Genomic DNA, 18,154 nt, shown 5'->3' with positions numbered 1-18,154 from the left:
TGTATTGTAGTAGATCTTACAGTAGCAATGCATCACTGGTAAAGATCAACTAATTTGGATGACATATCATCGTAAATTAATCAATCAACGACTCAAATACGTTAATTGTATATAATCAGCTAACTTAAAGTCAGTATTATTATTCAGGTTAGTCATATGCACTTCAAAACAAATAGAAATTTCCAAATTTCAATAGACGTTAACGTTGATCAACAACATCCTAACTTTAATATTCTAGCCTTCACAGAAGAGACTTACTTCATGGAGACGTAGCATTATAGTTAGCAGACCTAACACAGAATAATGCAATTTTATTATGCAGTTATAATTAATTGAAATTTACATACGCTTGTAGCAATACACACTGTAGCAATGCAGTGTACGCTGTAGCACATTGTGGCAATTCACTGTACCAGTACACTGTAGCAATGTAACTGCAGCAATGTAGCAATGTAATACTGTAGCAATGTAATACTGTAGCAATGTAGCAATGTAATACAATGTAGCAACACTATAAAAATATTTGTCTAGTAGATATATCCATTACGAGTACCACCAAGAATGACAGTCGGTCTAGTGCGAGTTTACAATTTAGATCTCGAACGTTTAGCGGTTGTGCGTAGATATATGGGCTACCTTACAAGCAACTTCCTGTGCAAGGGAATGTGTTTTACGTGTGCACCCATTTCCACTTCCTGTTCTCTTGAATTCTCACTACCTCTAATTTCTCTGTATGAATGTGCCTTCTCCACCACCAATGTAGACTACAATACTATCTGTGTTTAATGCTTTGCTACATCCGCTAATCAGGCGTAGTACACGCGTCGTTCCAGAGTCGTTTGGTGTTTTTTCTGCGAACTCGAGTCACGTGAGCTACATAGTTGGTTAGGCGGCGTGCCAAATTGACATCCCGTCCTAATATCCGGGATATTGGGTAGGTCAGTGACGACTGTTTGTGAGTAGCTGAGAGAAGTTGGTGAGTACTTTCACAGCCTTGCACACGTTTCAAGTAGCAGCTTTAATATTGAACGGATGTTCTAGATTTGTAGAGACGTGTTGGAAGGTGAAAGTTGAGAAGAGTTTTGTAAATTATCTCTCGATGTCTGAAGAAAGTGAAGAGAACTTTGTTAAAGTCATATATCCTTTCACTGCAGCTAGGAAGGATGAATTGACTATAAAAGACGGTGACATTGTGAAAGTCCTGGATACAATTGATCCTACCTGGAGCCGCGGGGAGACGAGAAATGCAGTGGGCGTGTTTCCAATCAACCACACAACTCCACTCATCCGGGCTCCTTCTTCGGGTGCTGAACCGGAAATGATGGTTCGTGCTGTGTTTAATTTCAATGGAGACAAGGTGGGCGACTTGAAATTCAAAGTAGATGAACTGATTGTAGTTGTAAGAGAAGTAAACGAGGACTGGTTTGAAGGGAGACTGAATGGTAAGTGTGGAATATTTCCTAAATCATTCGTACAAGTAGAAAAGAAAAATGCAGTAAATTCACATACAAACAACAAACATTTCATGCAACAACCAGAGGTATCATTGACAACAAGTAGAAATCAGTTTATGAGACAACCGATAGGATCATTGGTGACAGTACAAAAAGGAACTGAAACTAACTCGTCGTCTGGTGTTACCTTACGTAATGGCAAGAAACCAGTGGCTCGGCCTCGCACTGCATTTATTCCAAAATCCACTGTCATCACTGATGCAAGCACAGCTAACTTTCCAAAGGATGATTTGTTCGTCAAACAATCACTCAAACCTCAACCAAGACCTCGCATTGTCTCATGTGACAAACCAGCTCCTAAGCCACGCCCATATCAATCAATAACACCTGTTATTACTATGACAATGGATGATGTCACTACGTCGTCATCTACTCGTACTCTGTCATTTGATATTAATGGGGCAAGTCATGTGTCATCACAAACGAATGGAGAAAGTCTGTTGAATGGATTTCATTCATCTTTACATGTCTGTAATATGAAAGATGATTTTACTTCCAATGGACTTGCAAATGTTACAAGAGCTAAACCTATAATCAAACCGAAACCCAAAGTTGCTCCTAAGCCACCAGTTGCTGCTAAGCCAACTATGAAGGTAAAACAGAAACCCAGACAAAGTGTGATGCATATGCACACCTCTTCTCTTGTCACTTGGAGATCGGGCAGTAAACAAGATGATAGTATTGCAAGCAGCAGTGAAACACTGATTGACTATAAACCAAGTAAACCAGCTCCTCAACGGCCATCAACTCAAGTTGTGTTGCCACAGTCAATGACATCAGAGTTATTGATTGATATTAATGGTCCCCAACATACAGTGAGATGTTCATCTCAAGTGAAGCCGGTACCAAGACCACGCAATGTCAGCAAAGAATCTACAGCAGTACATGATGGAGAGCAGCATTTCTTGTCACCTTCACGAACTAAAGTTAGTCGTGTATTGATGTTATATGTATAACTAGAGTCTTGGTCTACAGGGGTAGACAAGTACGTAAGTGTCTTCTGAGTCAGATGCAAATGGGCATTTTAGACTCTGGCCTATCACTGAATTGATTGATATGTGAACATGTTGGTAGAACATGTAGGTAGCTATAGGTATAAGTGGACAGGGTGGATGGGTGGGAGGATGTATGCGTATGGTATGGGCATGGAAGGCAAGAAGAAATGAGTCTACATGTTAACTTTGTGTCTCTATTGTAGCCTGGTTATCGTGACTCATTGTCAAGCCATGATTCTGGTATCAGCGTCATCGATCCATTGGATGTCGAACAGAAGATCAAGAACGCTAATGACAGACTGAGGGTTGGTGCTATTGTTGAGTGATGGATGGGCGTTTGCATATTTGTACAGTTCTATGATTATTATTGTGCAGTTTGTTGTGAATTGTAACTTTATGTATTCAGACGTTTTTCTTGGTTTTATTTGCTTATTGCTTTGTTTGTTGTAGTTGGAGATGAAAATGGTGACTACGATTGAAACAACTCTAAAGGTGGGTGGATGATAGATTAATATACACCACAGCAGCAGCAGCAAAGTGATGCTGTAATATGACTAACTTAGTTGTTGAAATGTCTATCTGTCTGTATGTGTGTCTGTGAGTGTGTGTGTGTGTGTGTGTGTGTGTGTGTGTGTGTGTGTGTGTGTGTGTCTGTCTGTCCGTCCATCTGTCTGTCTGTCTGTCTATCTGTCTGTCTGTCTGTGAGTGTGTGTTTGTCTGTTTGCCTTTCTGTGTGTGTGTGTGTGTGTGTGTGTGTGTGTGTGTGTGTGTGTGTGTGTGTGTGTGTGTGTCCTTGTGTGTGTCTCCCTGTGTGTGTGTGTGTGTGTGTGTGTGTGTGTCTGTCTGTCTGTCTGTCTGTCTGTCTGTCTGTCTGTCTGTCTGTCTGTCTGTCTGTCTGTGTGGGGGGTGCAGTGGAGCAGTTGGTAGAGCGTTGGTGATGACATCCGGGATCTTGTATTCCGTGATGAGGGTTGAAGGTTTGATCCTGGTGGAGGCGACACTGTCGCAGTTTCCTCGAGCAAGAAACTCACCCCCCCTTTCTTCTCTCAACTCAGGAGTATAAATGAGTACCTGGTCATTGACTGGGGTGGACAAGATCGCTGGCTTGGCAGCAACATCATGCAGCAGACAGGTACGTGTGGGCCTTGGTGTCCAGTCCCAGAGCTGCGCCATTGTCAGTGGCCCTAAGACTCCACGTAGCGCATGGAGGCCCTGTCTCTAGAGGCAAGGGAGCTATCTTCGCAACTGAACGCAAGGTCGACGTCGAAAGTCGTGGAGGGCTTAACATTTGTCCATTGTGTGTGTGTGTGTGTGTGTGTGTGTGTGTGTGTGTGTGTGTGTGTGTGTGTGTGTGTGAAAAATATGTATGACAGAATAATGCAACACTATCAATGCTTGTCATGTACAAAGTTCAATTTACTTGAGCTAGCGTTGTTACCGTAGACACACACACACATAAAAAATTTCTGTTTGTGTGTTGGCATTCGTCTGTTCATAATATGCTAATAGTATTGTTCTGGTAGCACATTGGTCGTAATGGCAGCACAGACTCTCCACCACTTCGTATGAAGATGCAAAAATGTAAAGATAATATTCGACATCTTAAAGCTGACCTGAAAGAGCTAGAAGGTAAGAGGACGGCAATGAAATTGTGATCATATGTTGTTGCAAGTAACATGTGTGCATATACAGTGTGGTGTGTTTGAAAGTCAACATACACATAGTCTGCTACATAGTTAACTAAGTCTACTAGTAACTGGAATTTCTCAGGTTTGTAGTCAGCCTGCTGGCAACTTGTGCTGTAGGCAAGGCTTTAGTGTTGCTTGGTATTTGTATTTGGATATCAGTGACTAATCGGTCATTAGCAGACAATAAAGATGGGAAGACTGTAAATGGTGTAGAGCATATTGTATTGTCTGGTTACTGTTTAGTAGGCGTAATTCTTGTATGTTTGAAACGTCTCATTTTGGGTTGCTAACTTGGTAGTGTAACTGAGTGATGGAGATGTTAACTGAATGTCGTATATAGAAAATTGGTGACAGTTGAGATCTGTTATTGTTGTATTTGTTTGGTTGTCATTTGTATTGTGATGCACTTGATTATGATTATGCGCGCATGACACATAGCAACGTTACATGAGTAAAGCTTCAATAGCAAGTACTCCTAGCAACAAGTAATTTTACTTGTAGTTACTCTTATGTAAAGTTTCATGTTACAACAAATCCTCGTGAAAGCGACTAAAGTCTGAGTGTGATGAGTCTTCATACATGGCCAGCTGTTCTTTGTCTAATAGTTTCACCACAGCATATTTGTCTGCAGTTTCTTCAACAGATTGCATTTCTTGGGTCTTTGTAGAGGTGCAATGTGATTTCCTGACGAGACTGTCCTCTTTCATGCACATCATTTGGGCATCCTTTACACTGTCAATATCACTGGTTATTCTTGTAATATTAATCTGATAATATCTATCTTAATAGTATCAATCTGTTAATATCAATCTTATAATAATAATCTTGATAAATTCTGGAAACAGGTAGTGTGGACTTTTGTTCAAAGGGAGCCTTCTATTAGAACTAGCAAATTCAAATTTGCTTGAATTGAAGCACGTGAAATTCAAATTTGCTTGAATTGAAGCACGTGAAATTCAAATTTGCTTGAATTGAAGCACGTGAAATTCAAATTTGCTTGAATTGAAGCACGTGAAATTCAAATTTGCTTGAATTGAAGCACCTGAAATTCAAATTTGCTTGAATTGAAGCACGTGGGCTTCTATTTGAGGGGAACTTTAATTCTGTGTAATTTACAGTAGTAATCAATAGCAAATGTTACTCACACATTTATTAGTTTGTTGTTTAGCAGTCTTGTGTTCTTACTTGTTGCAGATTGTTTCATCTTTTAGTTATGTGTGCTAGCTAGCTAGTAAACTCTGATCTTCTTACCTTGTAGCTTGTTTATATTACTGGCATGCATTGTATAGTGCAGTAAATCATAACTTACGGTGATATTTTGTTATAGGAATGAAGAGATGTGAATGTGATGACAATGCAGCATTTGGTTTGCCTTCTGCTGTTCTTTCAGACGACAGTGACCAACAATCTAATTGGGTGATTGGTGACTGTGCAGGCTCCAGTGTATGTGAAACAGTAAATGAATGGATGTTGTCAGGCTACATGTATTTCTTCTTCCATTGATGGCTTTTCTCTTTATTCATGTCTTGCAATTGTTGACTTGCATGTTGTGGTTGTATCAACTTGTTGCTTTACGGTTATTGAAGTCACAAGAAAAATGAGTCGTTTACTTTTATTTAGGTTGCTAGTTATGCTACGGCTGATTCAGAGACAAACACATCAGAAACTGATGATGCAATTGATGTAGAAAGAGTGGCACATGAAGGTTGTTCAAATGTTTATTGTATTATATTGTCATTTGTTTGTTGTGTTATCTCAGTGTGTGTCTCATATTTCTCTAGACTCACCGTCATTGATTTCTTTTGATTGTGATGATGCTGTTGCTAAGAGAGCGAGAACCAGAGTGAGAGTTATTGCAGAACTTATTGATACAGAAAGAAAGCACGTCACTGATCTTAACGTCGGCTACAACAAAATCCAAATTCCTCTGAAAAACCTAGAGGTAATGCATTAGCTGCAGTCATCTAAATCTTTGTATGTCTTACTGCTTTATTTCAGATCGATGGTTTTGATGTGGAGACTTTGTTTGGGAACTTGAAAGACGTGCTGGACACAGCACAGGACTTCCTCAATTGTTTAATTGAGAAACAACACGAAGATAAGCTGGGTTGGTATTTCACAATGACAAGCAGCTATGCATGTTGTAGCTATTACAAACTCCTTGTCTTTGCAATGCAGGTGAATGTTTTATTAACAAAGCAGAGCGATTGTTGGATGTCTATTCCAAGTATAGCTGCAACAATGATGATGCATCTGCTCTACTAGAAAAGGTTAAGCGTATTCTGTTAATGAAATTACGTTAACATGGATTGCAGTGTATTATGTTTCTATGTAGTATGTAGACATGCCTGATATTCAACAAGCCATTACAGCATGTCTTTTATTAGTAAAGTAAGGTTTCTTAAAGAGATCGATATATGATGGTGTTATAGCATTGACTGTTATGTTACTATAGAGACGAGTTAACTTGTTGGCCATTATCAGCTCTTCTCATCAAGCCTGTTCAGAGAATATTGAAGTATCCTTTGTTGTTGAATGAACTCATCAAGGTGAGTTGTCTACACTAATCCATTGGCGTTCTGGCAAGTACAGACACGTATTTTGCTGTATTCTGCTGTTATAAACAAACATACTTGAATAGAATGAGAATGGGTGGTGACCTTGTGTACAACAGTAGTTTATGCATGCCGCAATGGGGCATAACATGTAGCAGCTGGTTGACTAATTGACAGACAAATAGACAGACAAATAGACAGACAAACAGACAGACAAATAGACAGACAGACAGCAGACATGTGGATAGGTAACAAACAATAGAAGAGGTTGCCAAGGTACTTAAAAACATAAAGACTGTCGTATGTGTTGATGGGTATGTATACATGTACAAGGTCATCGTGCAGCTTCTGGTTGTGTCTTACATATGTACGTTACGTATGTATGTGTGTGACAGTGCACTGAGGCTGACCATCCCGATAGAACTTCACTTCTAAAAGCAGCAGACTTGATGTCTGATGTAGCACAGGAAGTCAACGAAAGCAAACGACGAAAAGATCTTGGTAAGTTGCTAATTCAGTTGATTCTGTTTCAGTCTTTATTTTCAATTTTGTATTTTAGTTCAGCACTATCGTAGGTCAGAAACTGATGGTTTACTGACCAAATTTGGAAAGTTGAATCTCCGCACGTGGAAGAAGAAAACTCAAAGAGCTAGACAGATGGTTAGCCAGGGCCTTGGCTTCTCACTTGGGGTAAGGCAATTGTTATATGTGATCTGGGAATGAGCTGATCATGTTGTTGAGATAACAGAAAACACTCACACACACACCACACACACACACACACACACACACACACACACACACACACACAAACACCACACACACACACGCGCGCGCGCGCGCAGTGACACGTATATTGAGTTACTTGTTCTTCCAGACGGTAGACGAACAATTCAATCAAGTTTACAATCAATTTAGAGAACTGGAGTTTGTGACTAACAACTTGATCAAGAACGTTTCAGTTTACATGTCATCTGTTGAGGTAGTGCACACAATATTTGTTGTGTATACGAGCCACTACAATGTTTTCTTATATGTCCTTGTCATTAGTCATGGCATCAATCTCATGTCACTGCATGTCAAGCTATCTGTGAGTTTTACAGTGAGAGAGCGTCGGAACCAGCTGTCGTTCAGTTTAGTGATTTTCATAAGAAATTGCTGACAAATTTCAATTCATTGCACGTAATATTGTTGCTTGACACAAAGCTTTTGGAGATTGACAAGATTTTGGATGAGCAGGTTGTTCAGGTGGATCGTCTTGTGTTGACTCCATTGAGACAGCTGAAGTCTCTTTTTGAATCTCCGACGTTCTTGATTGAGAAGAGAGAGGACAAACTGTTAGACTACGATTCTTGGAAGAATAAAGTGTCTAACACACAAAACAAAGAAAAGGTGGCAGAGGTATGTTTCTTTAGTTCTCTTAAGGCCTGTCCACACTGGCAACTGGATCGCGATCGGATCGCGATCCGTCCGATCCACATCGCGAGGTGGATTCGATCGCGATCCGATCGCGATCGGTTGAATCCAATTAGAAATAGTGGGCGTTACCTTCACGTACGCTACGCGTGTAGTCGGAACATCTAGCACTCCTCACCCGTCTTTGTTCTCGCTCACCTTACGTCGCTGTATCAACGCTTTCTACAAGCAAAGAAACCACATACACATCGGTCATCAGTCACGTGATAGCGAAATGAGGCGGAGGTATCGTTTTCAAAGTGCAGTGTGGACGCTCGCTATCCCGATCGGATCGCGATCCATTCTGGTCTAGTGTGGACAGGCCTTTAGTCTACTTTGTAAGTCAGTTGTGTGTGTGTGTGTGTGTGTGTGTGTGTGTGTGTGTGTGTGTGTGTGTGTGTGTGTGTGTGGTGTGTGCATGTGTGTGTGTGTGCATGTGTGTGTTCATGTGTGTGTGTGTGTGTGTGTGTGTGTGTGTGTGTGTGTGTGTGTGTGTGTGTCATTGTCTGTGTGTGTCTGTGTGTGCAATTGTTGTGTTAATTGTTTGTTATGTCAACATTGTCGAACAAGCATTATGATATAATATTTTAATCTCTTGTCTTACTAAATTTTGTTCAGTACAAGGAAGAGATGGTGATGGCAGAAAGGATGTACGAAGCTCTTAACACGCAACTACTGGAGGATCTCCCGTTGTTTGTCGCCTTTGGAGTGAAAGTCATCCAACACGGCCTCACAGCCTTTATTCGTTCTCATAGGCAACACATTGCTGTTGCAGACGAAAGCATAAAACCACTAATGCAGGTATTGCGATGCCAGAGCATCTACTGTTGCATAACCACTGTCACAGTCAGTTAGCGTGAATGCTAGCAACCAGACGCATCCATATTTTCTATTTAGTAACAAATACGTATCCCTTACAACACTGAACACATTACCTACGCCCAGGTAAGTCTCAACTAAAAAACCTTTTCATCTTCTAGCTGCATGCAGGCAACAGCATAGCCAGGTCTAAATTTTTGAAGGGGCCAATTAATATTAATATTAATATTTGATATTGATATTAATCAATAGAGGAGATAAATGTTAAGTGGTCCAGAAGATGTGTATATGTATTCATATATTATTGAATTTTACTACTTTTTTACGTTTTCTGTTTCCTACATGCGAATTCCCAGAAGTCGTACTGTGTGACAGGCTAGACATATAGATGCATGCATTGGACCTCATTAGATAAGTCCAAGAGTCAAGCTATTCAATCAGTTTTTACAAATTAGCAAATAGAAAGTGTGGGCCATGCCCTAAAAATTTTGGAGGTCCCAGTCCCCCCTCCCCCCCCCGTGAATACAGCTTATTGTTGATGCCTTTGATGATATGGCATGTAGTGTCTTGATGCCAAAGGCGTCTAAAATCCCAGGGTTTCTACTCCTCTCACTAGCCACGCCCATTTCTTTCCCAAAAGGGGCGTGGTTAGTAACTATGTCTTTTCTCCTATAGAGTAGAAAAGACCTTCGGCAGCCATGACTAATGGCCTCATAGTAACTGTCCTTTTTTACTTCTCTTGCTTGTGCATCTGCTCCCGGTTTCATGTGGTTTTAAAGTGACTGAAGAGCATTACAAATGGAAATGTTTAAGTAGCCAGCCTTGCCTTCTAAGCAGTCGGGGTGCATGGTATTCATCTCCTGGCCATCTGCCTTTATCTCCAGAACATCTTGCATCCATGCTTGTAAATAACTGTTTATGTTAACTACATGTCATATCCGTTTTTTATTAACTATTTATTAACTGATGTGGATCTCTGTTATGGATACGTCTTGTCTGGTTGATTGCAAGACTTTTTGTTTACATTTTTTATGTTCTAGTGTGGCATTGTAAATGGCAACACTGATGATTTGTTGAGTGATCATTTGAGTCGACTTGCAGCCGCAAGTGACAAACTCGTTTCTTGCCACTGCATTCCAAACGGCTTTCTAACTTCAGTAAACTTGCAGCAAAGGAAAGTGTCGTCTCCTAAGACTATAAGACAAGCATCAACGGCTAGAATCGGCAACAATCGTCTTCTGTCTACGTCTCCAAGATCGCTGTCCAGCTCTCCCATCTCACAAAGAGCCGTATCTCCATTGTCTGACAATGTTCAGGTCAGTCAATTTCATGTGATATATATATATATATATATATATATATATATATATATATATTTCTGTGTACATGTGATTGTTTTACTAGGTAATTCAATGTACTTGTTATATCATGGTTTCTTAATAAAGAATTAGGAAAGAAGTGGAACATATTATCCCAGACACGCATCTCTTTGGGGACCCGCTGGGCCGGCTCCCCAGCCATCCAGCTAGCCCATTAGCCTTCGTGACATGCACTCGGCTAACCTTGAAAGGCCTGCCAGTGTCACTAATAATTTTGTCTGTGAGGCTGTTTACAATCACGTGCAAAGCAATTAATCTCATAAGAAAACGAGTTTTGATGATATTAATATATTTACTTGGATCGTCTTTTCTTGAATGTCAGAAATGGGCGTGGCTAGTCTGGGAGGTTTTGCCCCCCTACTGTAAATTCTGGATCCACGCCTGTAGTGTTCTGTTGTAGTGCATGGGAACACTTGCATCATGGGTATCCTTCTTTAACATTGCGACTGCAGCGCCAGATCCAGGAATTTTTGAAAGAGGGGGTTCACCATTAGCAGTTATTTATAGCATTACTCATTTTTCTCTTTTCTAATGAAATTATTGAACCACGCCTATTGGAAAAGAGGGGGTTTCAACTCCCTGAACCCCCTCTGGATCCAGTGATAAATGTGTGTGTGTGTGTGTGTGTGTGTGTGTGTGTGTGTGTGTGTGTGTGTGTGTGTGTGTGTGTGTGTGTGTGTGTGTCTATGCATGTATGTATGTATGTATGTGTATGTATGTATGTATGTGTATGTATGTATGTATGTGTATGTATGTATGTGTATGTATGTATGTGTATGTATGTATGTATGTATATATACTCGTAATGCTATTGTTGCTTTTAATGTTCACAACTTTGTTTACAAAATAGGTATTTGTGTACTGTTTTAGATGGCAATGTTGTATATTAGTTTGATTTCTATTTTTCAGGACTGCCCATCAGACGGTGACTGTCTATACCGTGTTGAGTTCTCATACACTGCTTGTGGTGATGGCGAGTTATCAGTGAGGGAAGGTGACGTAGTGACTGTCAAACAAAAGAACGATCATTCCGGATCACGTGAATGGTGGTTCATTCAACTAGACGACAAGAACGGTTTTGTTCCGGCTTCCTATCTCGTCCCATTCGGCGAAGACGTATATTGTGTGGAGTACGACTTTGATGGCGACAACGACAGTGAACTGAGTGTTCGAGATGGACAATATGTAAGAGTACAACAACAACATGATGTTGAGGGTAATCCAGATTGGTGGTTATGTGAGATCGAAGGCCAATCAGGCTACATACCGTCTTCTTACCTCACGAGAAAACATGCCTTTTGATTAGTGTACACGAATTATGCTTCTTAAGTAATGAATTAATTAATTAATTAGTAATCCACTTGTTCTTATTTTTGGAAAGTGTAGCTATTCTAATGGTTTTGAGTAGAACCACTTGCGCTGGATCGTGAGTAGTAGAGTATGCATGTACACTGTACTGTTTTAGAGACGTTAACGTTCATAGACAAATTTGCGCAATGTGTGTGGAATGGTGGATTGTTAATTAATTTAAATGCTATTGTTGAATTCAATGCGTCATATAAATTGTAGAGTGATAACCAGCTGTTCATATCATTTACTACAAGTGACCAGGAGGAGAATACATGCACTAAAAGTTTAGCATACAAACATGCTACTACTTATTAATATTACGTAATTAAATTGTTTGCATTTCATCTATTTCTACTGATTAATATTAATCCATCTGTTGCTACTGATTAATATCAATTAAACTGTGCAACCATCTATTACTACTGATTAACATTAATCCATTTCTTACTACTTTTTAATATTAATTAAATTGTTTGCATTCTATCTATTACTACTAATTAATATTAACATATTTATATATTTAAAAATATATCAGAAATAATCAAAACGGAAAAAATTAATATTCATCCATTTGTTACTACTTATTAATATTAATTAAATTGTTTGCATTCTATTCGTTCTTTTTTAAAAATACAAAGCAACACGTTACCTTTGCATTTTAAATATATAAACACGCCACAGAGATCTACTATATAAAGCTCAAATTGTCCTGTCTGTCTGTCTGTCTGTCTGTCTGTCTGTGTGTTCGCGTTTGGGGGCCACGTCTTTTGTCCGGTCGCAACCGAAATCGGCACGCACACTCGGCACACACAGAGGAAGGTTTGTGTAAAAAAATTAAAAAATTATGCACCAGGTCCCCTCTCGAGGGGTCGACCCCCGCGTAAAATTCCTCGATGACGCAAACGCTACACATTCCCGTTCATTCGAACACACGCCCACACTACTCCCGTGTAGACCGTATGCATCGTCGTCCTTCGCAAAGCTTCGAGCGATCGAATATCTCTTGCCGACGAAACTTACTCTTCTAGCGCTTTCGTTTCTCTCCAAATTCTGATTGCATTTGCACCGAATCTAACCTACACGTTTTCTGCCGCAAGCGCTACACGAGGAGTGTGTCGATTTCTATCGATTCGAATTTATTCAGCATATCCGGGACCTTGCAACAAAACATTGCACGTGACATGTCCACAGACCTACATGTATCTTTACACTACAGTATCTTGCCCGTACGAAGGACGGGCCATGGATCCTAGTAGAGAAATAAAATCTCAAACTCGGTTATTTACACTAAATCACATGACCTCTAATCCGGGCTACCATATGGATAAGGCTGCCTCGGCTGTACGTCGGTAAGTTGAGTTAGGTGCTACATGTAGCTACTTGTCATCTTATCATGTTACGTGTTGTGCTACAATGTGGCAATGTGTTGCTGATGGTGATGGCGTGATGCTAGGGGATCTGTGAGACTGTCATCTCTTGGTTCCGGACACAGCGAGTTGAAACTTGTCATCTCCGAGAGCAAGAACGTCAAGAAAAGCTGGAAGAATGTGGCAAGAGCTCAACAGGGAGGCACGTGACACACAGCCGTGCGCGCACACGCCCGCGCACGCACACACACACACACACACACACACACACACACACACACACACACACACACACACACACAAGCACATGGGTACTGTACTGTCTCTTTGCAATGCAAGTCAATTCGATGATGTCAAGCCATTTTTTAGATTAATTAAGTGATGTATGTTTGTTAACCTTTATGTCAATGCTTAGCTAGGTGTTTGCTTGCATACTTGTCCATGTGTCTGTCTGGCAACTGTGTGTGTGTGGGGGGGGTGAGTTGGTCAGTGGGTGTGTCTGTGTCTGTGCCTGTGTCTGTGTGTGCTACTGTATCTCTTTTTCTGTCTGTATGTTTATTTGTGTGTTTGCTGGTGAATTTTTGGCATATACGTTATACAAACAGAAGAATAAAGCAGTGAGTTGGACAAGCAATTTGCTGTTGTCTCTGATGGCGTCTGCTTGTCTACTTTCCTGCTCTCCTTTATACTCAGCTACCAGTGTGTGTGTGTGTGTGTGTGTGTGTGTGTGTGTGTGTGTGTGTGTGTGTGTGGTGTGTGTGTGTGTTTGTGTGCGTGTGTGTTTGTGTGCGTGTGTGTGTGTGTGGTGTGTGTGTGTTTGTGTGCGTGCATGTGTGCGTGCGTGTGTGTGTGTGTGTGTGTGTGTCTACATTGGCCTGCTGTCTGTTCCATCTGTCGTCCATTTACATATTACAAACTGTCAATCCCTCGCTTACAACATGCTGTATGTATCATAGTATGTCATTTCGTTTGTTGTCCAGCTTCATCGTATCTATCAAAATGGGCAGAGAGTGAAGAGAACGTAGCCATCCAAGATGTCATATCACACATAACAGAGCTGCACAGCAGCTGGACTGACATACAGAAAGATCTCATCTGTCAGTTAATTTTCATTGCGGCACGATAAACGTATGCTATGCATCTGTCTTGTGTAGGCGGCATTAAGAAGAACGCGATTGTGTATGAAAGAATTCTTGATGCTGAGAAGGCTCTCGATCAAGCAAAGAAATACGTGGTACATGTACAGCTCTACGTTTGATCTTTAATGTCTGGCTACTTGTCCATCTTTTCACTTCTCTGTCTCTCTGTTGTCTTTGATTTTCTCATCTCAATGTTGTCACTGCATGCTCGGTTTGTCTGTCATTTGTCTGTCTTTTTCTGTTAGTGAGTTTTAGTTGGTAAATGTAATATAATAAGTGTGGTGACATTTTGTGTGTTTTAGGAGTCATGTCAGGCAAAAGAGAAGAAAATCAAGAAGGAAATAGAGAGACTGGAGAAGGTGTGCAGTGTTTACTGTTTGTGTGTTGTTGAGTGGCTGAACAACGAAGGCTTTTGGGTGTTAGAAAGGAGAGGACAGCAGCAGTCAGCAAATGAAACTGGAGAAAGCAAATCAGGCGGCTGAACTAGCTGTAGTCGAATGTAAGTGCATGTACTTGCTTATACTAGAACCATTGCAGGAGACTGGAGTGATAGTATTATGTTCGTTTGCAATGTGTGAGGTACATGGACATACTTTGTATATGTTTTTGTTCAGTCACTGTCTTTAGTGTCATCACTGCCAGGTCATGTGACCGTTTGTTTTTTGTCTGTTTGGCTGTACGCTTTTTTGCTCGTGTGCTCGCCTGCCTTGCGTAAATGAAGCTGTGTTCTGCTTGCTTCAGAGCTACGAGCATGTGTGTGTGTGTGTGTGTGTGTGTGTGTGTGTGTGTGTGTGTGTGTGTGTGAGCGTGTGTGTGTGTGTGAGTGTGTGTGTGTGTGTGTGTGTGTGTGTGTGTGTGTGAGCGTGTGTGTGTGTGTGTGTGTGTTTGTGTGTGTGTGTGTGTGTGTGTGTGTGTGTGTGTGTGCATATGCGTGTGTGCATGCAATGCACAATTAATTAATTAATTGTTGTGTAGTGGAAGGTTGTCATCGAGAAACAGAGGCAGCAAAAGCGTCTCTATTGCGCACAGCTCTTTCTGAATATGCAGAAAGCTTTCAAAGGATGGCAGCACAGTGTGGGATTGTGTTTGCAGCCCAACAGGTAAACTCAGTTAACTGTGAGTCAATCATCACACTTACACTGCCGTCTGTCCCAAGTTCTTTTTGATTTTGGTCTTTGTGCTTTCTAAATACAGTAACACTGTAGTGGTACGTATTTTTCAGTGTAAAGCTGGATTCACAGTATGACGCTGACGCCGTCATTGACGCTGGAATAGAAATAAATCCTATTCCAGCGTCAGCATCAACGTCAACATCAAAGGATGCCGCCTGCATCAAGGCAGTGTCTTTGATGTTAACGCTCAGCGTCAATACTATGAACCGGGCTTACCGCGAGGTTAATATACAACTTGTGAGAACTTTCACACAGAGGGTTAACTTTGGGTTAAACTCCAATTACCTCAATTGTGTGAATGTGAGTTTAGTAAATCCGAGTTAACTCGGGTTAAGACTGGAGTTATGCGAGGATTAAGCTAACCCTGGCTCTGAGTGGGGTTAAACCCGGTTAAAACGGGTTAGAGTGGATTAAGTAAAGACACACCATAATATATGCAAAAACATGCCCTAGAGTCAATTACAAATGGCTTCTCCTTCTCGTGTTTCGCTATCGGTGTTACTGCTTTCTTGTTCTCAAGCAGAAACTTCAAGCAATCGATGTATTTGCTCTACTCTATATCTTTTGCATCTAATTACCAATGTTCTACGTGTGAACGCAAGTTGGGTAGAGTGTGGTTATCCTAACTCACCAGATCTTGCATTAATTAATAGGAAACTTCTAGGCAGTCATCAAGCGGCGTGTTGAGCCTTGTAGCCCTTAAAACGTTTATGAACTTGAAGATTAGATGCAATCCAGATGGAGTGGCAGTTGCTCACGCCTTGTGATCTGTCGCTGTACGTTGAACGCATGCTCAGCTGAATATGCCTTTTGAGTAGATAGTAGGGGAAATGCTATCAAAAAATGAAAGGATAACACAAGCTGCTGATGTGCACTTCCAAAAGTCTAGCAAACCTACGAGTATACACAATAGTTCTCTTCTATCTAGAAACATACGTAATGCGAAATCAGATGCGTTTCTGGTCATGCTACCCATGGCCACGCCTTCAAGCAAAAATGTGTCAATAGTGTTGATGCGGACTGTATGTCTATGCAATCACTAATGGATGTGGCCGGGTTTGACTTGTGTTGGTATGAATACTTTTGTGTGTGTGTGTGTGTGTGTGTGTGTGTGTGTGTGTGTGTGTGCGTGCGTGCATGTGTGTGTGTGTGTGTGCATGTGTGTGTGTGTGTGTGTGTGTGTGTGTGTGTGTGTGTGTGTGTGTGTGTGTTTTACACTCTATATACATAGATATAACGAGAGCTTGAATTTGTGTTGGCTGTTAATCATGTTTAGCTATGTGTTGCATTCTGTTGTTGGGGTAAAAGGTGGTGTGGGAGTGACAGTTGGAGGTTAGCAGTAAAGCTGTTGAGCCTTACTGGCAACACACGAGTACAACCTTGTTTTACTAACAAAAAGTTACCTTTTGGAAGGAAACGTGCCTCTTATCTGTAGTTTGTGTGTGATAAGTGAGTGACTAATGAGCTTAGTTTTGTGTTCATGTAATTATTGAGTTACGGTGGCAATGGAGCTGTAATCTGTGTGTATGTGTTGGTTTAGAAACTGGCTGATCTCATTCCCAAGTTTCATGCTCGAGATTTGTCTGTTCCTCAATATGAAGGTACATGTGGTTAGACAGACTAGACTGAACTACTGATGGACAGACAGACAGAAATACACTACCATTGACAGGCAGACAGACAGACACATAAACAGACAGACAGACAGACAGTGATCATGTTTGAAATATACTACCATTGACAGACAGACAGACAAATGTGCAGACAGACAGACAAACAGACAGACAGTGATCATGTTTGAAATATGCTAACATTGACAGACAGACACACAGACAGACAGGCAGACACATAAACAGACAGGCAGATAGACAGACAGACAGTAATAGTGATCATGTTTGAAATAATCACTCTAAGCATATATATTATATATATATATATACATATATTATAAACATTAAATAAATATATAAATTAAAATAAATAAAATAAATAAATATATAAAATAAAATAATATATATGTACATTGCATGTCTGTCCTGCAGGTTCATCACAAGCATCATTAATTGTACGAGATGCTCACTTCCAACTAAGAACCGGAGCCTTTCCTTTTGAGTCGTCGACTTCATTCACTGAAGAGAAAGGTCGTCTGATACAGACAACATTCCTTTTGTTCTCTACTCTGAAATGATTTGTCTATTTTGTGCAGAACCTCTTCCTCCATCATATTCATCGGTTCATCCAGATGAGAAATTGGAACACGGTCACGTGGTTGCTGAAGATATGCAAGTTGATATTGGGTGGGGATCGGATGAATTCGATGACTGAAGTAAGAGTAAGGATAGTCACTAAGGACTAAGGTACGTGTGTACGTAGTGGCAGCTGCAGACCGTGGGCGTGTTCTTTGGCAGGTAAAAAGCTGTTGTTGCTGGACAATAAGCATTAAACTTTATTTGTAATTAGTGTTAATCAATTATGTAAATTATAAATTTGTATGTTGATTGTTAGTCTGCAGTATCATCTACCATACATACAATAGTCAGTATCAGTATGCACGGACAGTTACATTTCGATATTAGATCTTGACGTTCTAGGGCGCTAATGGCAAGTTTGCAGGCCAGCACATTTACTCACTGACTGTCACTTTGATACATATAGCACACAGTTAGTTACCCAAGATGTGAAACGCTAGGGTATGCATACAGTACTCTGCCAACTGGTCGC

General features: G+C 40.6%; 2 protein-coding genes across 2 annotated transcripts; both read left to right on the top strand.

Annotated features, from left to right (window-relative positions):
* Positions 1-1,099: 1,099 nt before the first annotated feature.
* Positions 1,100-11,950, top strand: LOC134181067 (dynamin-binding protein-like). The gene is made up of 19 exons (XM_062648266.1): positions 1,100-2,440; positions 2,713-2,814; positions 2,960-3,001; positions 4,033-4,138; positions 5,525-5,640; positions 5,818-5,902; positions 5,979-6,139; positions 6,196-6,304; positions 6,376-6,467; positions 6,533-6,588; positions 6,653-6,746; positions 7,148-7,253; positions 7,312-7,442; positions 7,630-7,734; positions 7,803-7,934; positions 7,992-8,153; positions 8,826-9,008; positions 10,067-10,342; positions 11,315-11,950. The coding sequence occupies exons 1-19, from the start codon at positions 1,100-1,102 to the stop codon at positions 11,705-11,707; spliced, it is 3,792 nt and encodes a 1,263-aa protein (XP_062504250.1). The 3' UTR covers positions 11,708-11,950.
* Positions 11,951-13,021: 1,071 nt separating this feature from the next.
* On the top strand, positions 13,022-17,937 carry LOC134181257 (uncharacterized). The gene is made up of 10 exons (XM_062648500.1): positions 13,022-13,104; positions 13,209-13,324; positions 14,103-14,219; positions 14,277-14,356; positions 14,564-14,620; positions 14,685-14,760; positions 15,237-15,361; positions 16,974-17,034; positions 17,476-17,574; positions 17,640-17,937. Exons 1-10 carry the CDS (start codon positions 13,052-13,054, stop codon positions 17,756-17,758), a joined length of 903 nt encoding a protein of 300 aa, XP_062504484.1. The 5' UTR covers positions 13,022-13,051; the 3' UTR covers positions 17,759-17,937.
* The last annotated feature ends 217 nt before the right edge of the window (positions 17,938-18,154 follow it).

This window comes from Corticium candelabrum, chromosome 6 (assembly GCF_963422355.1).
Source record: "Corticium candelabrum chromosome 6, ooCorCand1.1, whole genome shotgun sequence".
In the NCBI taxonomy this organism is placed as follows: domain Eukaryota; kingdom Metazoa; phylum Porifera; class Homoscleromorpha; order Homosclerophorida; family Plakinidae; genus Corticium; species Corticium candelabrum.
The sequence above is the reverse complement of the archived record's forward strand: the minus strand, read 5'-3'. Positions and strand labels throughout refer to the sequence as shown.